Here is a 26,093-nt window from a genome sequence, read left to right as displayed (position 1 = left end):
GAAATGGTGTGTAACAATGGAATGTCACTCGTCTTCAAAGCATTAGCTTTCTGTGTAAGGTTGAGGTTGTAATATAAATGCGCTAGATGTGTTTTTATTAGGGGAATTGACTATTCTTACCTTTCATGTTATTTGACAGTATTCTTTGTCAACCTCAAATAACAAAAGGCCTATTTTGATGAGATTTTATAGTGCTAAGATCACTGATATTCTTGTTAGTTGATTTAAAATCATGATGTTTGTTGGCTAACAGTCACTTGAGTGCCTATTAGATGGGTAATATTGTTCTCTTTTTTTTTTTTTTTTTGAGAAGGAGTCTCACTCTGTCGCCCAGGCTGGAGTGCAGTGGCATGATTTTGGCTCACTGCAACCTCTGCCTCCTGGGTTCAAGCGATTCTCCTGCCTCAGCCTCCTGAGTAGCTGGGATTATAGGCGTACGCCACCATGCCCGGCTAATTTTTGTATTTTTAGTAGAGATGGGGTCTCACCATGTTGTACAGGCTGGTCTTGAACTCCTGACCTCAGGTATCCACCCACTTTGGCCTCCCAAAGTGCTGGGATTACAGGCATGAGCCACCGCGCTTTGCCAGATGGGTAATATTGTTCTATACGTTCATATTCTTATGGTTTATGTTATAGTATTCATGGAAATTTAGCAATGGAAAAGGAAATGAAAAACTTATTAATGATGTTGTTAAATTTTCAATTGTGATGACAGTAAGGAAAAGACATAATTGAGAGCTACCTCCAATTGTTTATATCAAATGTGGTAATTAAGAGGATTTTGGTGACCTATTTATGGCTGAATTAAGGCAAAATAGCTTTTATATCCGATTCTTTCCTCTTCCCTTCTCTTGTTCTGTGTGCTATCATAATAATTGAGTATACATTAATTTTCTTTAAGTATTTATATTTTAAATAAGGTTTTGATGTCAGTAGAGACTTTTTTTTTTTTTTCTCCAAGCTAAGTACCCTTTAAACCACTAATTTGTCACTAGAGTCTATAGTGGCTTCCGTATATAATAGGTAGCACAGCTTCTCAGGGCATGTCCTGCTTTGCTGCTCTGCTGATCCATAATACACCTTGGAGATACTGATTCTGGTTATGTGAATAGAATAATTAAATTGTTCTTCATTAGATGGATCTTTGATTACTAATCTTACTGAGAAAGGCTCAACTGGACTTGGCTTATTCTAATTACCAGTACTGTTTTTGCACAAATGTCTGCAAATCATTGAACAGTAATATTGACCCCTTTTTCTTCCAATAAAGTTATTGCAGTAATCACATCATTGCAGAGAATATTTCTTAAAAGCCTTTTTTCAATATTTACTTCTTTAATGAAAAACTTAATCCAGATTAAGCCACGTACATAGACGTCTTGACTTTATTATTTTGAATACTTGAGGTTTCCAAACTCTCTTTAACTGTCTTCACACAATTTCTAGTCTGTTATTTTAAGTAATTACAACTGTTCATTTCTTCTGCTTTTGTTTCCTCTTCATGTGCTGCCTATCGTTGCTAGAGTTTCATCAGTTTCCTGCCTTGAGAGGTTTCTAGTACAAATTCACATTTTCCCTTCCTAGTTTATCCAAGTTCCTTCCTGGTAATTTTTATCTTTTTGATATGTTTCATTCTGCATGTTAGTTATTTGGAACCATTCTACTGTGCTCAAATGAACAGTCCTATCCCTAGTTCTCTTATTCCTTTTTCATTTCATATTTTATACCCTCTTTTCCTCAATCTGTCAGAATAAAGTGTTTTCATTTCAAAAGCTTATTATCTCTGTTTTTAATCTTAGCTCTTCTTTCCTCTATTTTTCTTCCTCTTATGGTCCATGCTGGGTTCTCTGCCTTATCAGACTTGATCTTGAAAAGAACGTTACTTCCTTCCCATTATCTCCAAGGTTGTTATAGTCCATTCTAGGTGTCTCCAATTTCTCAACTGTTACTCAACTACTTTCTGAAGTTTGACTATTATTTCTACTAGTGTTCTGCTTTCTTAAGTGTAAGTAAACACATTTCTTACTTAACTAGGTAGATAAACATTAGCTGGATGGATCTGGCCGTAAACATGCTATTATTTCCAAGATAAAACTGAGTTCCAAATGGCTAAATATTTGTCTTTTCACTTTTCATCCTTTCCTGTCTTTTTTAGCATTTGTTTTTTTGCTGCTTAACATTCACTTCTCCTTTGTCTTCTGTAATAAACCTTAATGGTTTTTCTCCTCTCTCTGGCTAAATGTTCGTTTTCTTTGTTACTGCTTTCTTCTTTTATATACCACTTATATATAAATTGGGTTGAAGCTTTGCTCTTAGCTCTTTTTCATTACACATCATTTTGAGGAGATGGTCTCGTGTTCATTATGTAGATTATCACAAATTTGATGACTCAGAAATACCACATTTTTCTTAGTGACCTGTTCTACCACTTTCTCAGTCGCCATGTCCTTAGCACCCCAAAATTGTTATTTCCCAGTGGAAAAGTTTGTCTTGTACAACGGTTGATATATGGTTGGAACTAAGTAAATGCTTTTTGAATCATGAACGAACTCCTTATCTGTCTTTTTTTTTTTTCTTAAGATAATGGTTTTAACTGTCCACCTATTCTCATGTCACAAGCCCTGTAATATCTCTGACCACTTCTTGTCTACACTTGCTAATATTAGTTGTCACATTTTGGTCCTAAGTTTGACTAATGAGGAAGATGACATTTTTGTCTGCAGATGGTGGAAATAAAAATCACAGAGATTGTGATTTCCTTATGGTTTTATGGGTAATGGTGGAGTTGAAACTTACAATGAAGTTTCTGGTGACATGTTTCCTGGTTTTCACAGAAAACATTCTTTTTTTTTTGAGGCAGAAAGTCTCACTGTGTCGCCCAGGCTGGAGTGCAGTGGTGTGATGTCTCGGCTTACTGCAACCTCTGCCTCCTGGATTCAAGTGATTCTCGTGTGTCAGCCTCCAAGTAGCTGGGATTACAGGCGCCCACCACCACGCACAGCTAATTTTTGTATTTTTAGTATAGACGGAGTTTCACCATGTTGACCAAGCTGGTCTTGAACTCCTGGCCTCAAGTGACCCACCTGTCTCAGCCCCCCAAAGTGCTGGGATTACAGGCATGAGCCACCACACCCAGCCAAAAACATTCTTTATAATGATACAAGTAATATACCAGACAAGAAATTACTCAGTGTACTATGTGAGATCAAAAAAAAAAATGACTGGAAGTAGAAGTGGGAGTACTTTAAATTCTTGTCTGATGAGGTAAAGATTTTAACTTGATGGAAGGAATAGAAATCAAGGATGTGAAAAGTTTTTCATTCATTAGAATTTCGAGATTCTTCTTTTAAGAATGCAGTGATGCTAGTGAAGTGGTAGAGTGAACCATCTTTCAGATAACAATGATAAGATCTGGACAAAATACTGAAAGAAAAACTTTAACTGTCTTAAAAGCAATGGAAAGTAACCAAAGAAGGCAAAACCAGATGAGAGCCTCCAACTGCAATGTATAATTTTATGTTTGTGGCTTTCTTGCCTTATGGTGCATTTTCGCCTCCTGTCGTTCAGTGGCATAGGAAAGAAGTTAGAGGTAACCTAGCAGTTGGAAATTCACTCAGGGGAATCATGGAAGCAATAAGTAAGATCCAAAATCTGAGTGTAAACTCTGTCCAAATCATGGCTAATCACGAAACTATACATGCGTAGGGGAGACCCCAGGGGACCCAGTGTAAAAACAGGCAGAAACAAGAGCAGAATCTGCTCCTGAAAGAATTGAACCCTGTGAGATTTGTGATTGCTTCTTTTTTTGACAGTACATTTCTCAACTTGTATGCAATTTGCGTGGCCAACAGCTGGCTTGAGGTATCAGAGCACAGAACATATTGTTGACAGAAGAGTTAAAATTTAGGGAACAAACACTGAAAGCAACACAACATCAGAGGTTGTAGGCCACACATCTCAGTATAATCTCTGCCCATTTCCTTCACTGACCACCTGACTACCCAGGTGCAGAGGGGATGCCCTGGGCATCAGGTTAGAAGAAGGAAGCAGCTGGAAGGTGAAAGAACTAAGCAAAATCATTGTTGCTTACCACAAGGGAGACACACAGTAAGTCCTCACTTAACGTTGTTGATAGGTTCTTGGGATATGACTTTAAGTGAAACAACATGTAACAACATTTTTTTCTCATCAGTTGTATAACAAAACAGTGTTAAAGGAAACAACAGTATTCAAGGACGTTGCTGTTTGTTGTTTTGCTTCTAGTTGCTGTTTCCAAGACCTATTGACGGTATTAAGTGAGGACTTAACTGAAGTTTGCAGTTTGAGTCCATACAAGCCCGTTAGAATCATACAACATGAAAACCAAATAGTCCTTTGAAAGGTTGTAACAAAATCCAGTTGCTATAACTTGCTATTTACAATAGGTATTTTCAACTAAAAATTATTAGATATGCAAATAAAGTGGAATATGACTCATTTTCAGGTAAAGAAAATCATTCAATAGAAATTAACCCCAAGTATAGCCAGATACTGGATTTAGCAGGCAAAGACTTTAAAATAGCCCTAAATATAATCAGAAGAATTTAAGGAATCCTATATTCAAAGGATTAGAGAAAAATACAGTCACCCCTCTGTTTCCATGTTTCTGCATTTGCAGATTCAACCAACCATGGATCAAAAATAGTTGGGAAAAAACATAATAAAATTTACAGTACAGCAATAAAAAATAATGCAAATAAAAAACAAAGTCTTGTTGAGTGAATAAATAGGAGATCAAAACAGATAAACAGGTACTATAAAGAAGAAGCAAAAGAGAATTTTAGGGTTGAGATCATTAACTGAAATGAAATTTTTATATTTTATTTTATTTTATTTTGTGACGGAGTCTTGCTCCGTCGCCCAGGCTGGAGTGCAGTGGTATGATCTCGGCTCACCACAACCTCCGCCTCCTGGGTTCAAGTGATTCTCCTGCCTCAGCCTCCTGAGTAGCTGGGATTACAGATGTGCACCACCATGCCTGGCTAATTTTTGTATTTTTACTAGAGACAGGGTCTCACCATGTTGGCCAGGCTGGTCTCGAACTCCCGACCTCAGGTGACCTGCCTACCTCGGCCTCCCAAAGTACTTTGATTACAGGCGTGAGCCACTGTGCTCGGCCAAGCAAAACAGTTGTTTGGAGATGGCAAAAGAATCAGTTAAAGATAGATAATAAAAGTCATCTATTTGAAAGAGAAAGAATGGAGAAAAATAAGCAGAGTTTGAGAGACCTTTGGGGTAATACAATGTTTGAACATGCATCTAAATGGAGTCTCAGATGGGGAATAAATAATGGCTGAAAACCCCCCCAACTTTGGTGGAAAGTATCAATTTACATATCCAGGAAGCTCAGCAAACTTCAAGCAGGATAAACACACACAAAAAACAGATGTTAGCACATAAGTGGTCAACTTGCTTAATGCCAGAGAATTTCTTGAAAGTAGCCAGAAATAACTTACCAGAAACAATGGCGACCTCTAGCCATGGATATGGTATATTCAGCTGAAAGGCAAAAAGCTATCAAATAAGAATTCTATGTTCAGCTAGAAGTGAAGGTAAAATAAATATATGTTCAGATAAACCAAAAACTGGGAAATTTTCACCAGCCAGCCACCATTGCAAGCATTTCTAAAGGAATCAATTTCAGGGGAAATGGCACCAGATGGCAAGTGCCATCTACAGGAGGAAATCAACATCAAAACTAGTAAATACATAATTTACTCTAATTGTTATAAACTATATTTTTCCTTATTTTAAAAACAAGTACCTATGACATGAAGCAAAAATTATGATGCTGTATTGTTGGGCTTATAATGGAGTTTGGGAATTTATGTATTGTACAATATTTAATATGTAATGACATACAAATTAACGTATTAGTAGTCTTCTAACTTATGAACGTGGTATATCTCATTAAGGTTATTGTTTAATTTTAGTAATGTATAATAGGTTTCCAAAAACTTAAAAATGTGGTAAAATACATACAAAATAAAATTTGCCATTTTAGCTGTACAATTTGGTGGCACAGTTACATTCACAGTGTTGTTCGTTCATTACTACTTTTTCCAGAACTTTTCTGTCATTCCAAACAGAAATTCTGTACCTACTAAGCAGTAATTTCCCATTTCCCTTCCCAGAGTTCCTGGCAGTGTCTAATCTACTTTCTGTCTTTATGAATTTGGCTGTTCTGTATTTCATATATAGTAGTCCCCCTTATCCACAGTTTTGCTTTCCACAATTTCAGTTATCTGTGGTCATCCATGGTCTGAAAATAGGTGATTATAGTACAATAAGATGTTTTGAGAGACCACATTCATGTAACTTTATTACAGTATAATTGTTCTTTTTTATTATTATTGTTGTTAATCTTTTACTTTGCCCAATTTACAGATTAAACTAATAAGTATATATGTATAGGAAAAGACATAGTATATATAGAGTTTGGTTCTGTGTATGGTTTCAAGCATCCACTGGGGGGTCTTGGAACATATGCTCTGTGGATAAGTGGGGGACTAGTGTACTTCCTGCCCTGCCCCTTGGTTTGGAATCACTGCTGTATGAATATAAGGGCAGTCTGCCTGTGATGTGACTCTCCATTGATCACCAGGATGTATGAATTAATTGCTGTCTGTAGAGTCTTGGAATGACTGTTGAGTTTGCTCTGTGTATGTGTACATACAACAGTATGATAATGATGTCATCCTTCTGGTTTAAATATTTTGTAGCACTTGTGGTAGATTGAATGCTGGTGTTGGTAGTAAAGTCATGCTGCAGTTATAGTCTGAACTAGCTGTACTGTTTTGGGTAGTAACTTAGACAGTAGAGAATACCACTTTCCTAGGCAGGGCTTCTCACCTCTCCTAGGGGGCCATTTCACTGCATCTTGGAGCGAATATACAGAGGGGAAGTAGCTATATCCTAATTTCTACAAGTTATGTCAGTTGGGGAACAGTTGTGGTTGTCAACCTGTGTTAGGGCTGTATTGGTTTTGCTTTCAGTTGTGCTATAAAGTGGAAAAAATTGAACTGTTTATTTATTTCTTATTTATGGTGAAACTTTCCTGTGGCCCGTAGAAGTGGCATAGCAAGCTGAATATTGCTGGGTTGGTTCTTCATTACAAGATCCCACCCCCACCTCCCTTTCTTTCCTGCTTAGTTTCTTGTATCTATACTGCAAGCTCTTTTTCCCAGTTAGAAGTAAGTTAGTTCACTCTTAATAGAGCTGATTTACAAAGGAATTTTATGTGTGTCATACTGTTTGATTCTCTGAAAGGTAGATATGGGACTGTGGTAACAATCCAGCATGATGTTAACTGTGCTCTCATTTTTAAATGTGCAAATGGATGTGTGTGAAATGGTGGTTTGTCTGATACAATATTGGCTGCTAAGACATGTCTGACCTAGAGCCTAGATGTGTTGGCTTCTTAATAATGCTGGATGATGTATATCTGGATCATTCTTTTTAATTGACTGAGAGGATGCGTATCTTCTGCCTCTTGAGAGTTAGGAATGTAAGGGCAAGTGAAAAATTTATTAGATGCTCTTAAAAGATGAAAATAGATGTGCTCCATCACTAGTATAGTTTCTTTTTGACCACTGTGTCAACCTGTTTAGAAAGTATATTTTAGGCCGGGCGCGGTGGCTCACGCCTGTAATCCCAGCACTTTGGGAGGCTGAGGCGGGCGGATCACGAGGTCAGGAGTTCAAGACCAGCCTGGCCAACATGGTGAAACCCCATCTCTACTAAAAATACAAAAATTAGCTGGGCGTGGTGGTGCATGCCTGTAATCCCAGCTACTTGGGAGGCTGAGGCAGGAGAATCGCTTGAACCCAGGAGGCGGAGGTTGCAGTGAGCTGAGACTGTGCCACTGCACTGGCAACAGAGCCTGGCAACAGAGCAAGACTCCGTCTCAAAAAAAAAAAAAGAAAGAAAGAAAGTATATTTTAAACATCAAATTAAAAGAATTTCCTGAAGTAACTTTTTTTTTTTTTTAGTAGGAGTGGGGAAGATAGGAGTAGAAGAGAAATGAATTGGAAACTGAGTACCACTACCCTTTTTCTTACCTTCTATCTAGAAATCTTTCTTAAATTCCACAGTATCAGTGTAACATCTTTTATCTTTTGAGCTGTCTTTGAGATTCTTTACTTTGTTTCCAGACTGTTTGTTAGGATTCTACTAGAGAAGTTGTTTTCAGATTTTAATTTCTCTGCTCCATTTTCATCTTCTAATTTTTTAATGAAAAAAAAATCCAGTTTTATTGAGTTCTAATTAATGCATAATTTGTTGAGTTTTGACATATATGTGCACTCATGAAACCATCACCACAATGTATATATCCAATGAATATATACATCACCCTCAAAAACCTCTTTATAATCTCTTCCCTCCCCACTTCCCAGGCACCCACTGATTTGCTTTCTGTTACTGTAGGTCAGTTTGTATTTTCTTGAATGTTATGTAGGTAGAATCATATAATGTGTCTCCTCTTTTGTCTGACTTCTTTCAACCCTAGCTCAATATATTTGAGATTTGTCTATATTGTTGGATGAATGATCAAAATTTTGTTTTTGTTTTTTTTAACTGGGGAATAGTATCTCATTTTTAGTATATAGTACAATTTATTTTTTGCCTGTTTCCATTTAGCTTATTATTGCTGGATTGGGTTATTAACAGTTATTGACTATTATGAATAAAGTGGTCACAAATGTTGGTGCATGGTTTTTTATGTGGACTTGTGCTCTTATTTCTGCTATGAGTGGAATGGCTGATTCATATAGTAGGTGTATGTTTACCTTTATAAGACACTGCCAAACTTTTCCAAACAGTTTGTATCAGTTTATATTAACACTTGCAGTGTATGAGCATTCCAGTTGCTTCACATCCTCAGAATTCTTGGTATGGACAGTATTTTAATTTGATTTGTTTTAGTAGCTGTATAATAATGTCTTATTGTGGCATTCATTAATCATTAGGAAAATGTGAATTATGTTGAACATCTACCTATGCTTGTTTGCCATTCACATCTTTTTCTGTTGAAGTATTTTCTCAAATCTTTTGCTTATTGATTTATTTCTTTTTGAGTAAGACATAGTCTTGCTCTGTCTCCTAGGCTGGAGTGCAGTGGTATGATCATAGCTCACTGCAGCCTTGAACTCCTGAGCTCAAGTGATACCCCTACCTCAGCCTCCTGAGTAGCTGGGACTACAGATGTGTACTACGACACTCGGCTGTTTTTTTTTTTTTTTCTTTTTAAGGATTTTTTAAAAGAGATAGGGCCTGACTGTTGCCCAGGCTGGTCTCAAACTTCTGGCTTCAAGCCGTCCTTCCACTTCAGTCTCCAGAAGTGCTGGGATTACAGGCTTGAGCCACAGTGCCTGACTACTTAATTTTTTTATTGTATTGTTTGTCTTATTATTGAATTATAAGAGTTCTTTCTGTGTGCTAAATACTAGTCCTTTGGATAACTGCTTGCAGATTTTTTTCAGTTTGTGGGTTGCCTTTTTTTCTTTACCCATGTCTTCTCAAGTTCAAAAGTCTTTTATTTTGATGAATACACGTTTATAGTTTTTCTTTTATATTTCATGCTTTTTGTGTTGTATTTTGGTAGGCCAAATAATGACCCCTGAAAGATGTCCATATCCTAATTTCCAAAAGCTGTATATATGTTACCTGACGTGGCTACACGAACTTTGCATATGTGATTAAGTTAAGAATTATGAAATGAGGAGATTATCCAGGATTATCCAGGTGAGCCCAGTGTAATCAGAGAGTCCTTGTAAGGAGGCAAAACCAATCAGGGCAGAAGAGATGAATGACTGCAGCAGAGGTTGGAATGATGTGCTTTGAAGATGAAGGGAAGGGGGCATGAGCTAAGGCCATGAGATAATAAATTTGTGTTGCTTTACCCCAAGTTTATAGTAATTTCTTACCACAGCCAATATAGATTTTACCTGTAAGTGGAATGCCGCTGTAACAAATACCTAAAAAGGTGAAAGTGGCTTTGAAATTGGGGTATTGGCAGAAGCTGGTAGAATTTTGAGGAATGTAATAGAGAAAACCTAGATTATCTTGAATGTACAGATGGTAGAAATACAGATGTTAAAGGCTCTGCTGGTGAGGCCCCAGAAGGGAATGAGGAGCACAGTAGAGAAAATGTGTATCATCTTAGAGAATACCTAAATCGTCATAAAGAGACTGTTGGTGGAAATGTGAACATTAAAGGTGCTGCTGTTTGTGAGGGCTTTGAAGGAAATGAGGAAGATGTTATTGGAAACTGAAGTGAAGGAGATCCTTGTTTAGATTGTAACAGAAAACTTACCTGAATTCCGTCCTGTAGTTATGTGTCTAACTCTCCTGTGTTGCCTGGGTATAGCAGCAATCATTTATACATATATTTGCAGTTCTATTCTTTACTTGTTATAAAGTAGTTTTAATTAAAGTGACAGATTTATGTTTTTATAAATTAAATTTATATTTAAAAAATCAGTATTTAGAACACATATCTTAGTGGACTATATTTATTCTTGAGATATTATTATTAAAGTCTTTTTACAGCTTCCTTTTGAATAAATGGATATGTAATTTAAACCTTTAGTTTCTGGATTTTCTGATGACTTTTCTTTAAAAAGAATAATTTTTGAAAACACATTTTAATTTATAACTAAAATGGTTATTTAAGGAAACATATATTAGTTGTATTTAGATATATGCTTTTTTATTATTAATTTGGAAAATGGAAGTGCATTGTTTGGTAGAATAATTTTAAATGGTAGCTCTTGTTAATGGCTAATATTTATTATGGATACAACTTACAAATATCCGTACATTCAGTCTTTATCGTTATCTTCCATATCTTTTTCTTCTGCATTCTAGGTTTTTTTGTTTGTTTTTTGGAAGGAGGATATATAAAGTAATTATTACTGCATTTTTAGCTATTGCCAAGTTGAAAGTCAATGTTTAATTTTTTTTAAAAAGGGCTATTTAGTGTGGAATTCCTAAATATTATAGTTCCCTCTTCTGTCCTTTCAGAGCTATTGCACCCTGTTAAATTTTTTTGCATTCAGTTCAACCAGTGTTTGAAAATTACCAATAGACTTAAAGTACTTCTCTGTAGGAAATATTGGAGATTGGGGTACAAGGTAAGTGACAGTGAAGAAACACAGACAATTTCAGAATATGAGACAGGTACCTAACATGATTTCTGCAAGGTAGTGGCATGGGAAAAAAAAAAAAAGAAAAAAAGGCTTAGGGAGTTACTCTGCAGTAAAAGAGATATAAGAAGCAGTACTATAGTTATATACAAAGGGTAGTTCTTTGGATTCTGTTTAGATCAAATTAACTAGAAAATACATTTTTAAAATAAGATGAGGAATTTGAATATTGACTGGTATTACTTAATATCATGGAAATATACTTATTTTGAATGTGTATAGTGACTTTGTGAGTATGAAAGGCAGTGGCCAAATTATTTAATGATACATAATGATGTATATGGATGAGGGAAGTAATGATGTGATGTCTGGAGTTTACTTTAAAATACATTGGAAAAAATGAATAAAAGATAGATAAAGCAATATTGCTAATATTTTAGTACCTGTTAAATATAGGTAATAGTATATGTATAGAGGTTCATTGTACTCTTTTCTCCACTTTTTGAAAAATTTCATTTAAAAATTCAAAAAAATTCTAAAAAATATTTTTTCTTTTAGAAACCAACACATGCTGAAAAAATTCAAATTTTGTTCATTGACCATGTTTTTTGCTGCCACCACTCTTTCAACATTTAAAAAATGTTCTTAAATCTTTAAAAATTCGATTTATATTTTCATTAAGAAAATGAGGCATTTCCTGGCCATTTCATCCTTCCTCTTGTATTTTTTTCTCCTTACCTGCTGCCACCGTCTACTAGAAAAATATTTCTTTTGTTTTTTATGTACCTTCTCCTTGAAATATAAAAGTTCAGTGAAGGCAGGAGAGATTTTAGCCCGTTTTTGTATGGCTGCATCTTCCTTATCCATACCTGCGTAGCATGTGGTAGGTGCTGAGTAAATATTTGAATGACTGAATGGATGACTGAATAGACTGAATGAATCAGAGTTCTAGAAGACATGGGGTGACGTGGGGTTTGGTTAAGGACAGAACCAAAGAGAACCCCTTTGAAAATTAACTCTGTGGGATTTACAGGGGAAAATGTGGGCTACTACATAAGAAATTAAGATAAGAAATCATCTTCCCTGTTTGACTGTAAAGCCTTAATATTTCAAGCATTTAACATATTCTCAGCATAAATAATTGTGTTTTTTTTTTTCTTTTTTCTGAAATGGAGTCTCACTCTGTTGTCCAGGCTGGAGTGCAATGGTGCAATCTTGGCTCACTGCAACCTCCGCCTCCCAGGTTCAGGTGATTCTCCTGCCTCAACCTCCCGAGTAGCTGGGATTACAGGCATGTGCCACCACGCCTGGCTAATTTTTTGTATTTTTAGTTGAGACGGGGGTTTCACCATGTTGGCCAGGCTGGTCTCAAACTCCTGACCTCAGGTTATCCACCTGCCTCAGCCTCCCAGAGTGGTGGGGTTACAGGCGTGAGCCACTGCGCTTGCCAGTAATTAAGTTTTTATACTGTAAGTTCTCTAATTGTCTTTAATGTATTCTTGAAAGTGTTTTTCCTCCTAATTTATTTATTACCGCAAGGCAATCCATTCTTGAGGTTCTATTTAAAGTTTATGTATTTCTTCTTAGGAAAAAAATTACTTAAAACTAGTGGTTTGTACAGGCAAGATGAGTTTTAGAAGCTGTTCTTATAATTTCTTTTTATGTTAAAAATGTATAATGTCACATTTCCCTTTTCCTATCAATTTATCTTCTTTCTTTTTCAACGTGTATTTATAAGCTAGATTTTTAAATTTTGCTCCATGGACTACTGTAGTTGTTCTACTACTTAAAAAAAGAAAGATGTTAGTATTTAACACTATTATGAGACACAGCTGATAACAATTGTGCTCAACAATGAAGATGGCTAAAAATTGGGTTTTAAAAATGACTGAAAATTCAGAAGCATTTTATACTTGCTATTCTAAAGTGAGTATTTTTCTAATCTCTGCTTTAAAATTACTGAAGTCCTTTTAATAACCAATGCTGTATTTTAAGGAATAAATGTGAGCAAAGATTTTTAGTGATTCTAAATTTGTTTTGCTTTCTGGATCTCTTTAAACTTTTAAAAATTATTGAAGACCCCAAAATGCTTTGATTTATGTGGGTTATCTCTCTTAATATTTACCCTATTAGAAAATAAAGCTGAGAAGTTTAAATAGTTTTCATTTATTAACTTTATTTAAAAATAACAGCTATTTACATGTTTACACAATTAACAAAGTCTGGCTTACAGGAAGACAGTTGGATGCTCATATCTGCTTTTGCATTCCGTTTATTAGGATATTACATGCTCTATACTCTGACAAAAACTTTACTTTGTGTATACTCAAGAGACAGAGTAAAAAAACATAAGTAACATCTTAGTATTATAGAAATAATTTTGATCTTATAGACTCCGTGTGTCTTAGGAACTCCCAGGGTTCATATTTTGAAAACTGCTGGAGTCATCTCTCAGAGGCTATGTGTGACAAATAGCGTTTTTAAATGAAACAATAATTTTTAAAATATAGTGTCAGTTGGCTAAGTTTTTATTTGATACTTTTTTTTTTGAGGCAGGGTCTTGCTCTGTCATCCAGGCTGGATTGCAGTCACGGCTCATTGCAGCCTCCACCTCCTGGGCTCAAGTGATCTTCCCACTTTAGCTTCCCAAGTAGGAAGTAGGTGGGACTACATGCAAGTGCCACCATGCCCCAGTAATTTTTGTATGTTTTGTGGAGACAGGGTTCACCATGTTGCCCAGGCTGCTCTCATACTCCTGGGCTCAAGCAATCTACTTGCACCCAACTCAGCACCCAGAGTTCTGGGAGCCGGATTCTTATTTGATACATTTTTACCTTTAGGGGAACTATAAAAATTAGCTTATGCTTATTTATGCAAATAAGTTTGAGCATTGAGGAAGGATGTCTCTTGTTCAGGGTTATGTTTGTAGATTTCACATCTTTTAGACTACCATTTAAGAGAAGTGATCACCTTGTATCTTAAGGAAATGAAAATTATTTGATAGAAATGGATTGTTAAATATTTTTAAAACAAGTTTTGACAGTTACTTGCAATTAAAGGGGAAAGCAACTTTAAAATGCATTAATTGAAGAAATACTCAAGATCCTTAATTGTTGTTAGTGAGCAAGTATTAATGTTCTTTCCTCTTTAAAAACATATCTATACCTAGACAAAGTTAATTATAAACTTTTTCATAAACAATATTATGCTGCTTTTTCTTCTGATTTTTAAACCTTGTCTTTGTTGTTTTGCCTTCCAGCTCCATCTATCTGCAACCTAAGAATCAACAGTACTGTACATCAAATTAGCTGATGTGGAAGGAAAATGATAAATAATGAAAATACCTCATATTGCTTATACTCTAAGTTATAATTAATATAAGATCCAAGGGATATTGGTGGGGGATGAGGAGGAAGGAACATTGCAAGTCAAGCTATTTCACAAATATTCTATTCTTTGAATCTTTTATTTCATAGTTTTCTTTAGAAACAGTGGTGCAGACTGAATAGCTAGTAAGATAACTTTCATTAATAGCAGTATGGCAGGGATTTTTAATTGATGCTTGTTGGTAATATTAGACACATGATTTATTTATAGGCTTTTAATTAGAAAACTAATACAAATATCAAATTTTTATGGACAGGTTGTACATTTTTTGGCAACACAAATCCTACCAGGTTTTAATGCCTGGTACTTGTTTTTACATTAGCATGAGGTATTAATTTTTTCATTACTACTCTTAGCTTCCCTAGCTTACCCATTTGCTAGGAGTACATCAGCAGCACTAGGACATTTTTCCCTAACGTGGCTGACATGCATTGAAAATGTGACAGAGCAGGGGTATAGCTAGATTTTAGAAGTTCTTTTGTTCATTTAAGAAACTTAAACTTCAGATTTGATAGTACTTCAGATTTTCTACATAATGTGCTCTTTCGATGAATAGCTGTGTAGCAGCAGCACAGGAAAAGCAGAGTTCTTGGCAATACCCAGCTCAATTGCATCTGCAGATGAGGATTTAAAATTCTATGCAGCAGACAGTACCTCCAGCAGGCGAGTAAAAGGTTACTGCATTATTTTTCTTGTTTGTTACCATAGCCTTTATCTACCAAAGAATTTTTAAAAAATTGAATGTGAAGTGCATGCCTGTTTTTAGATATTCTGGAAATTGATTTAAGTATAACATGAATATCAAAAGGGCAGTGCAAGGTGAAGGCAGAGGCAGTGCTGGATCTTTTTAGCTTTAAACCAGGGAAGAAATTGAGCATGTTACATACACAAATAAGAAACCTTTCAGTGTCACAGACAATGGAAAGTTTTAAAATACATACTTTAATTCAAGGTGTTTATTATTTAGTTTTAGGCTATCTTCCCCAAAAAGGGTGCTCTTACATTAGTAATCATTGGTCTATGAATGTTCATTTAAGTTACAGTAATTTGAAGTATGATTATTTGGGAAGACTATAAAGAATGTGGATTAATTACGTGGTATAAACAAATATCTTTGTGCATTATTGGCAAAGGTAGAATGCTTAAGTATAAAAGATATAGTATAGATAACATACTTAATATTGTTGCTTATGTTTTCAGGGTGGTTTGTGGTTTTTAAAATAATCTTTTAAATGAAATGCCGATAAGTAAGTGGGAGAAAATTCAGTATCAAAACAATGAGGTTTTTGATGGCTTTTTACTTGTTGTCAGTACCTACCTATATAGCCATATGTCCTTTTTTCTCATTAAAACTCTTCTAACATTTATGATAGCAGGAGCCTCTTTGGATTATCCAGCTTGTTTATTACATCATTATCTGCACCAGTATTTTTGCTATAGATTTTGATTGTTCATTCCTTCTCAAGTCTACATAAAGTATCCAGAGGGAATTTTTACTTGCATATCTTATTCAGTTACCCTCCTATCCTCTTTCATCAGTCCTCAAAGATTTGTATTAGCTACTGTCTACATTTTGTTTATTTAAAAAAATACTTAGGCCTATATTTTTGTATTGTAGATTGAATAATAAGATTGAAAACAATTCTGTAAATTAATCTATAGTATAGAAGTAAAATTTGTTGATTATTCTTACTGTGAGTATTTGGCAGGCTTCTTGAATTGTAGAGTCATAAAAGGTCAGCAGTTCTGATTGGTAAGTTAAAGAATCTGTCCAGTAATTTGCTCCCTGTTGTTTCTCAAAGCAATGCAGCAGCAGTTCTTTTCCAGATATTGAACGGTTCTTGAACAGTGTGTGTGGAGACGGGGAGGGGTGGAGCTCATTCCTGTTGGTTGTTGAAATTGTGTGCATTTACAGAGGGAACAGGTTGGATAGGCTGAGCTGAAGGAGTAGGCAAACAGATCTAAACTGATGGAAGACAGAAAGTGGTTAGTATAATTTTGGGGTGTCTTGAGTTTGCTCCTTTGTTAAGTACTTGGGCTTTAATATAAAACAATTTAAAATATTAAAGCACCTTACCTTCTTTCTAAAGAGTAGCTGGGAGACTTCTGTTTTTAATATCGAGTTTTTCTTGGCGATGAGTTTGTGGCTGGCATCTTCTGTAGCAAAGCTGTTGTTTTATTCTTTTTTAGTAGTGTTTCTTTCAGCCAGAGAGCTGCAGAATGAGGCAGTTTGACAATTTTGAGTATATATGTGACATCACCAGTTCTGATTTTTTAAGTCAAATTCTCATCTAATGAGCAAGTCAATGTGTGGCTGTGGCTGCAGCATTATTTCTTCCTTAATGAAGAGGTTGAGCCGTTCGACCTGCTCCTCCGATTTGTTCTGTTGTAGCCATACATCAGACCAGTTGCAGAGGTTATCCATCGAATGTCCCAGGCAACTAAAGGTAACTACATAGATTTATTTCAAATAAAAATATGCAATGCAAATGGATGCATTATGACTAAGACCAAATGATTAAAAATAAAAGACCAATTAAAGATGTTCTTAGCAGTTTTCTTGACCTTGCAGTAGATATCCAATATCATTTTGTCATCATCAGATTGTGTAGCAATGGAAATGCACTGCAGTAATTGATTTTGTAATAGAATCAGGTGATTTGCTAGCTGCACTGACAACCACTTGCTTGCTTGCTCTGAGCTGTGGAGCACTCTAATGGATGTTGTGATTTCAGCCTGGAGTTTATGTGAGACTGCCGGCCACTTAAAGCAGCAGCACTTATTTTAAAGATTAGTTTTTCTTTCTTGTTTTCTTTGTTTCAAGTTTTGTGAGTAGCCTCAGTAATTTATGGTTAAGTTGTATGCCCTCATGAAATTTTAGAGATTATATATTATTTCATTCATCAATTCATAGTCTTTCTGCTCCATATTCCTAGCTCAGCATCCACATATTCTGGTATTGACCATGAGAGCAAATCTCTAAAATATGAGAGTTATTGATAACTATGCTATGTTATCTAAATGAAGTGGAATATTCCTCACATTCGTAAATTTCATTAGCTTCAAACTCTAGCTGTAATTAGAATGATGGTAAGGTTCTTGATCTCTTGAGTTGTACTACAGTTGTTTTGCATCCTTTTTTGGTCTTTTACTTTCTTAGTGGTGTCATGGATATGGCACCGTTTAGGAAATATGAGTTGTGTTACTTCTAAGGGATACTGATGAGGATATATAAAGCTATTTTAAAGTAGTGTTTAAGGATATAGCGAATTAAAAATCTAATACCAAGTATTATAAATTTCAAAGTGATTATTTTAAAATAATTTTTGTTTTCCTTTTCTATGCCTTTTAAATAATTGGTTCAAATATAGAAGTGTAGGAATATTGCTAACTGTAAAATAGAACTACTGTCATAGAAACTCAGATGCTGTCAAAGACTTTGATTACTTAAAAGTTTTGCTGATGGTGTTAGATCAGAAAAGAAACTCTCTTCCACTCCCTTCCTCACCAATACCTCTACCTCATGTAGTGTTTTATACAGACCCTGCCACATAAAAATACTGAATTCTTTATCATTCCCTGTTTATGTTCTTGCCATGATAGAGACACCATTTCTCTCAACCACATCTAAAAACATTTACAAAAATTAAATAATATTAACAATTTACTGTAGTAGAAACAGAGCATAAAATTGTCATCACATGTGGTATTCAAACCACCATGTTAAGAGAACTTTCCTTTTTGATGTACTCAAATAGTCACCTGTAGTGCTTGAAGCCTTAGTGTTTCTAGAAAGTTGAAAATATTATCTGTGCTAGTCTGCACAATTTCCTTTAATTCAGATAGTTTAAACATTAATTATGGAAGATTGAAAATAATTTAAACACTAGTATTTGTAATCTTTTATTATTCAACAGGTAAAAAGTTTATAGAGTCTCCTGACTTCCAAGAAAAAAACCCTTCTGTGAACACTGATGAACATAAGCACGTTAATATCATTTAGGATTTGGTCAAGGGTGTGTCTGAATTTCATATATATTGAAAATGTTTAATGATGGGCCACCAGCAAATTAATCACGGATATATTTTACTGGAGTGCCGTACATGACAACTTCTTTTCGTGATGGGTTCAGCAAATAGGAAACGAGGAAGTAAACACCAGAGTGTTGACTACTTTTTATAAAAGTTAGAAAGATAGCTATGATTGGTCTGTGATTAGACAGTATTTTGTGTAAAATAAATGGGCAGAGTGAAGTTCTAGCCTCAGTGGAGCTGCCTTTTCTAAAGAGCCCTGGATCGAGCATTAAAATAGTTGGATTTAATTTGGCACTGCCATTAATCTATTTGATAACCTTGATCAAATTATGTATGAACATTTTAAAGTCCCTTAAGCATGCTCTTAAAATGTCCATTAAAAAGATTTCAATTTACCCTTACCAGTGGGAAGTATTAGAATACTTGACCTTGAAGCTATAGAAGTTAGGAAGAAGGATGAAGTTTCTTAAAGAATCAAGTTGTAGGTGATGTTAAAACGTCTCCTTTCACTTTTTATATCTTTTTTTTGGGGGGTGGGTGGGTAACATGTTTTTGCTAAGAGTACTGTTTTATCTCTTTGATATCCAGTAATTCCTAAGTAGGATAGTAATTCTGGAAATTATCCTAGTGGTTAATAGAATAGACCTGGGGTTAAAATCTGGTGCTGCCTATTTTTTCTAGGCTTTCTAACAAAGATAATGTCATTAGGGAGTTTATTCAGTACCTAGCATATTTTTTAGTAAACACCTTTTAAGAAGGGTGGCCATTATGTTATTGGTGCTTTCTTCCTATATGGCCTGTTAGATAAGTGCTGTGCAGTCATCTTTGTTGCCTAGGCAAAATGGTTTGTAGGTTGGTTGATTGAACTCTTACTTTGGACCAAGTGCTGTACTAAGCACTTTTTTTTTTTTTTTTTTAAAGACAGAGTCTTGCTGTGTCACCCAGGTTGGAGTACAGTGGCGCAATCTTGGCTCACTGCAACCTCTGCCTCTTAGGTTCAAGTGATTATCCTGCCTCAGCCTCCCAAGTAGCTGGGATTACAGGCAGCTGCCACCACACCCAGCTAATTTTTTTGTACGTTTAATAGAGATGGGGTTCTGCCATGTTGCCCAGGCTGATCTCTAACTCCTGGCCTCAAGTGATCTGCCCCCCTTGGCCTCTCAAGGTGTTGGGATTACAGGCGTGAGCCACTGTGCCCGGCCTGATTATTTTTAAAGATGAGAAAATTGAGGCTCAGAGAGGTTCTACAACTTTCCTAAAAATCATACAACTGGGAAGTAGCAGACCCAATGTCAAAACTTTAGGCATCAGCCTGACGCTCGAAGGAAGTGCTCATCGAAGCACTTTGTATTTTGAAATTTCTGATAAGTATAATGCAAATATTTTTTAAAAATCCCAAATCGGAAACATTTCTGGTTCAAAGCATTTCAGATAAGAGATACTCAGTTTTTTTTTGTACTTTCAATTAAGCTGTGAGTGTAGAGATGAAGCCAAATTTCATCTGAAGATATAATGTAAATGATTACCTAATTTTTTTGGTCTTGAATAAGCAGTGATTTGTTCACCTCTTACTCAGCAATAATTCGTAGGAAAAATTATTCATATAAAGTGTTTTTGTACTGTTTGGAGTAATGTTTTCCAAAGTGTGGTTCAGGGCTAGGCACGGTGGCTCACGTTGGTAATCCCAGCACTTTGGGAGGTAGAGGCAGATGGATCGCTTGAGTCGAGAAGTTTGAGACCAGCCTGGGACACGTGGCAAAACCTCATCTCTACAAAAAAAAAATACAAGAAAATTAGCCAGGTGTGGTAGCATGCGCCTGTAGTCACAGCCATGTAGGAGGATCATCTGAGCCTGGGAGGTTGAGACTGCAGTGAGCTGAGCTGTTATTGTGCCACTGCATCCCAGCCTGGGCAGCAAGTGAGACCCTGTCTCAAACAAAGAAAGTATGGTTCAGGGATCACTTGTATCTATCGCTTTGGATGGTGGTTAAAAGTACCAGTTTACTGGGCCCCATTGAAAGAATCACTGGAATGGGATCCAGAAATCTTTGTTTTTAAATAAGCCTCTCACATGATTCTTGGTTATACCAAATTGTTACAACCAATGATATTGAGAATGTTTTCCTGTTTTACCTTGTTTCTATGCCTTGCAGCTTTTCCTTGAAGAATTTGTTTACAAACCATAGATGGTTTGTAAAATTATCCTTCTGACTTATGGTGAAATGTAAATTGGTTCTTTTGTGGTACTCATTTTAGGAACTTGTTTAGGATTAAAAGTATTCATGAACTTTGACTCAGAAAACCTACTTCTAGGAATTATGCTAAGGAGATAATCAGATTCGCAGGAAGACTTAGGCACAAGGATGTTCATATCATTATCATCTATAATGGTGAAAAACTGGAAACAACTCAGTTTCAAAGATCAGATAAATGGTTTGTTTTTTATATCCATTTGTTTGGACTTCCATCCAGCCATAAAATGTTATATGGGGAAGATTTTGTAAGACATAGGAAAGTGCTCATGATTTAATGTAAAGTCTCAAAAGAAGAATATAAAATTATGGTCATACATATATATACATATAGTGCATATGGTCTTAGGTTAAATCATATGAAATTACCAGTTTTGTAGGTCAAGAGTAGTAGAATATCAGCATTTTCATGTAGTGTAACCTAACATGGCACCAATTTTTAAAGCACATATTTGTAACACTTTGTGGAGAAGGAGACTGGAAGGAAATAGAGCAAATTTATAAAGTGATTATCTCTGGATGATGATATTATGGATAATTTGAAATATTTCATCTTTACATGTCTGTGTTTTCAAATTTGCTACTATATCTTAGACTCAACCTTTGAAATAGGACAAAGTAATAAAACAGGGAATAGTTACAAACTTTCTCTGAAAAACATTGAAATTTTTTAGAAGATTGTAAATCCTTTAAGCTAATATAAGGACCCCTTTATACTAATATTCTTAACTCTTGTATTAATTATTGAGTGTGTTTATGCAAATGGAGCATATATGCCTTTACCCACCCACCCAGCAAATTTTTGATTGGATTTTAATCTGCAGTGGAAAGTATCTTTCAAAGAAGAGAAAAAAATAACAATTTTCCAAGTTTTTAAAAAGAATTGGGTTCTTAAAAGACCTCCAACTATATGCAGGAGTAAGTTGGGTAGCCACGTTAAGCACAAAGCCCTGTTTTAGGCTGTGTGGTTTTGATTTTTAATTGTAATTTAACTAATCCATAAAACTCTGTAGATTAAAGTTAGTAATTTGTGTATTTATTTTAAAATATTATTGTATTTTTTTTTGAAAGGAAAATGTTTCTCCCACTTTCATATACTTTAATGGTTTAATTTTAAAGAAATAGCTTAATTAAAGTAACAGCTACTATATTCTGGTTATCTGCCATACATGAGGTTTTGGGTGCTTTAATATGTTTTTTGTTTTGTTTTGTTTTTTTGAGAAGGGGTTTCACTCTTGTTGCCCAGGCTGGAGTGCGATGGTGTGACCTTGGCTCACTACAACCTCCGCCTCCGGGGTTCAAATGATACTCCTGCCTCTGCCTCCCTAGGAGCTGGGATTATAGGCATGCACCACCATGCCCGGCTGATTTTGTATTTTTAGTAGAGACAGGGTTTCTCCATGTTGGTCAGGCTGGTCTTGAACTCCCAACCTCGGGTTATTCGCCTGCCTTGGCCTCCCAAAGTGGTGGGATTACAGGCATGAGCCACCGTGCCTGGCCTTGGGTGCTTTAATATGTTACTTCTTTCAATCTTCACCTAGAATGTATTAATTAGATATGAGCTTTGTTTTAGCATTGAGGAGGCACTGAAACTATTATAAGCTTTCCTGAGATCATATTAAGTGGTGGATCTAGGTTTTTACCTCAGTAATGTCTATCTTAAAGGCCCATGTTCTTATCTCTGATATTGTCCTTGTTGGTCTGTCTGAAACTTTTAAGTGTTCATAACTTGGGAAACAAAACTGTTGTATAAGCCTTCCTAATTCAGACTGTCAAAGTGTAGAGCAAAGTATATAATGAGTCATTGTTGCTGATTTTTATTCAACTATTTGTTACCTATCCTTTAATCTGGTCAGTACATGTGTACTGGCATTTAATGATCGCCTGCTAATAGCTAACCTCTTGTGTAAACTACTGGAAATACTAAAACAGAGAAATCAAAAATTGCTTCCTTGGAGTTTACAGTCCTAATGAGAGAGACAGACAACAAAATGGTTACAAGATATTTCAGAACATAGATATGGAATAGAACCTGTTGGAACAGAAAGCTTTTAAACTAATAATGTTTGGCAGTAGTAGTGAAGAGTTACTTGGGAAGTCATCTTGGAAGAGGTGAATTTAGAAGGAGCCATAGATTTTGTTTTTGCTACCAGCCTAGGAATTTACATTTTAACAAGAACCCCTGCTTCCAGAGTGATCTGTAATTCTACTGAAGTTTGAGAACCACCACTGTAGATTGTAGTTGATGCTATGAGAAAGGATATAATACCCTGAGGAAGCTGTGTAGAGTGGGAAATGGGAAGTTGGAAACCTCAGAGCAACAACATTGCTTTGAGAAGTAGGGGAAGTTACGAGATAGTTACGATTAATATATTATAAGCAATATCTTTTAGTGCCTAGAGGTAAGATTGGAAATGTCTTGAATTTTGTGTAAGATCACAAAACTTACAGGAAAAATATCAAAATTCCAATTGAGGTTACTTTTTTCTGGGAGGGATGGTGAAATGTTATTCTTTACCCTAAAATGTGTGATTAAGAGTGAATAAAAATTGTATTAACCTTTTAAAGATAATGTTTAAGAAACAGGTTTAATTTTTAAAAGAAAAGTGAGCATAGGAGCAAAGTTTTGTAACATATTCTGCTTCTATATAGGAAATTAATTCCTAAAGTTTGGAATTGACTAGTTGTTGAAAGTCATAGCAGTTTATCCTCCAAAGAGAGCTTTTTAAAATTTATTTTTTAGAATCAGACCTGAGTTAACTTTTAGATATAATTTGGCATAACCAGCAAGTCATTGGTTATTCAAAAATAAAGACTGGAAATAATTGCCATGTAGTCTTGGCTCTTTGCATATTTTGTGATACTGATTGTTGCTTCCTCCTTTACTTCCATTTTATTATTCGAGCTTTATTAAGAGTGAATTAAAAAGAAAACTGAATTTTATTATTTTAAAAATCTGAATAGTTGGATTGGGGCAACTCTTCCTATTTATGAGACTTCACTCATTTACATTGGTTTTATATTGACATTAAAGAATCAGTGTCATATACTGGTGAATGTTAACAGAAAGAGACAAGGTAAGATTAAAGAAATTGAACCTTTAAGCAGGAGGGGTGTGACTAATGGAGCAAATTTCTGAAAGGCTTAGGATAGACAAAATCAAAGCTACTGATGGTATTAATAGTCTTAGAAATGATGGAGATTACATTTTTTCCCCTCAGAGACAGGCGACAAAGAAGGGAGGAGTAAAGAAACAAAACCTTTGAGATTGAGATATCACAAGTTGATAGGTACACAGCTCTCTCAAAACTTCAGTCATCTCAATAAGGAGAGGAACACATTTAGCAATATAAGTTCGAGTTGCTGAATATACATTCTATGTAGGTAGGTCTGTGTAATTTTGATATGTATTATCTGTTTATCACAATGGAAATCGTTCTTGATCAGTGTTTTTATTTCAATAAGAAAGATATATTGCCGCTTCCATCTTAAAATTTCTACATGGAAGAGACGTGACGCATAGTGAAGGTTTTTGAAAAAACAAACAAAAAACCATATAAACTTAAGCAATGAAGAAAGAGAAACAGTGTTCAGAATGTTACAGTATTGAACCTGAATTGATAGAGAGAATAGAAAGTGGTATGAACAGTCAGGGTCCAAATGACATTCTATATAAAGCATATAGGACATGATTTGGAGCAGGGGGTGGGATGGGGAATGCTTAGATTGCATCTCTTTACTAGATGGATGTACTTGTTCTGTGCAAGGTACCATTTTCTCCCCTTTTTGTTAGCTCCTATATCCCTTCCCGCTTTTGAAGAGTGCTCTACTAGTATTTATAACTTTAGTGATTTGACATTTCAGGATGTATCTGTTTCAGAAAACCATAAGAAGTTTTAAAAATACCTTGATGTAAAACAGAATTTCAGGTAAATTTAAATACTTTAAGTTTTTAATAATTTGTGTTACCAAAATTAAATTTTGGTTAGAGTTTGACATTCCTAAGTGATAGAATCATCTTAAACACATGTTGTCAATAGAAATTTGAATGCTGAAGTCAATTTTTGTTATTGTTCTGCTTAGTAAAGAAATGTATTCTCTCTAACCAGGGACGGTACATCCTACTTTCTCCTTAATACTTTGAGATTTTCGTAAAGAAAATAATTTCAAAGGTGCTGTGCTGTGAGCTAAAGAGATTATTTCTAAAGGAAGAATTTGTCATTCTAATGGTTGTCATCTTCCTTGTGGCGTTATTATAAAATTAAGAAACTGAAAAAAATATTTTTTAGAAGACATAGTATATACCAGAATTTAAATTTAGTTTGGCATAAGAGGCCACATATTCTACCTATGTTATTACAGTCTGTATTTGTTATTGCCTAATTTTGACTCATTTTGAATATCTCACTCCAATCCTTTTTATTAATATTTCTTAAAACAAAAATGGGCAATATGTTGGATTGACTGAAAATAACTTTTAAGTGTTTAGTAGCAATAAAATTTAATCTTTTAGTGCAGATTTGTTTTACCCCATAACAGCACATACGGAAGAAGTAAAGCCAGGTCTGTATGAAGCAGGAGGGGACATTGGACTTTTTTCTTTTTTTTTTTTTGAGATGGAGTCTCGCTCTGTCACCCAGGCTGGAGTGCAGTGGCACAATCTTGGCTCACTGCAAGCTCCGCCTCCCGGGTTCACACCATTCTCCTGCCTCAGCCTCCTTAGTAGCTGGGACTACAGGTGCTTGCCACCATGCCTGGCTAATTTTTTTGTATTTTTTAGTAGAGACGGGGTTTCACTGGGTTAGCCAGGATGTCTCAATCTCCTGACCTCGTGATCCACCCGCCTCAGCCTCCCGAAGTGCTGGGATTACAGGCGTGAGCCACCGTGGACCTCTTTAAATACCATAATACAGGCAGTTACTTTTGTTATACAACAGTATAGTTGTCTCTGAACAAAACCTGAAGCTCTGCAAAATCAGGCCCTGAAAATCAGTTTCTGAGTGGCTTGTTCCTGTATAACCTTGTAATCTCTGTGGTAACGAAACCAGTACCCGTTTTAATAAAAATATTACGTAGCTAAATATTTACCCCAGTTCTAAGTTCTAGGATTTATGCTTTCTCCTTTGAAATGTAGGTCCTCGAGAACATTCATTTCCACTTATGATGAAATTGTGAAAACTAGTAAATCTGATCCAGGATGTAGTTTTTATCAGTTGCCTCTCACCCCTTA

At 35.4% G+C, this 26,093-nt stretch overlaps 1 protein-coding gene across 6 annotated transcripts in view; it reads left to right on the top strand.

Annotated features, from left to right (window-relative positions):
• The window catches only part of FBXW7 (F-box and WD repeat domain containing 7), a 224,941-nt gene that overhangs the window by 70,115 nt on the left and 128,733 nt on the right, over positions 1-26,093 (top strand). For 2 of the 6 annotated variants that reach the window (XM_058436824.1, XM_058436823.1), the window contains exon 1: positions 16,893-17,023. The exons of the other annotated variants lie outside the window; for them this stretch is intronic. In XM_058436824.1, the coding sequence (XP_058292807.1) occupies positions 16,919-17,023 (105 nt within the window). In that variant the 5' untranslated portion in view covers positions 16,893-16,918. Of the gene's footprint in view, positions 1-16,892; positions 17,024-26,093 lie in introns of those variants that run through there. 6 annotated transcript variants of the gene reach the window in all.

This window comes from Hylobates moloch, unplaced genomic scaffold (assembly GCF_009828535.3).
Source record: "Hylobates moloch isolate HMO894 unplaced genomic scaffold, HMol_V3 SCAFFOLD_3, whole genome shotgun sequence".
Lineage (NCBI taxonomy): Eukaryota > Metazoa > Chordata > Mammalia > Primates > Hylobatidae > Hylobates > Hylobates moloch.
This window is presented reverse-complemented; position numbering and strand designations above follow the sequence as displayed.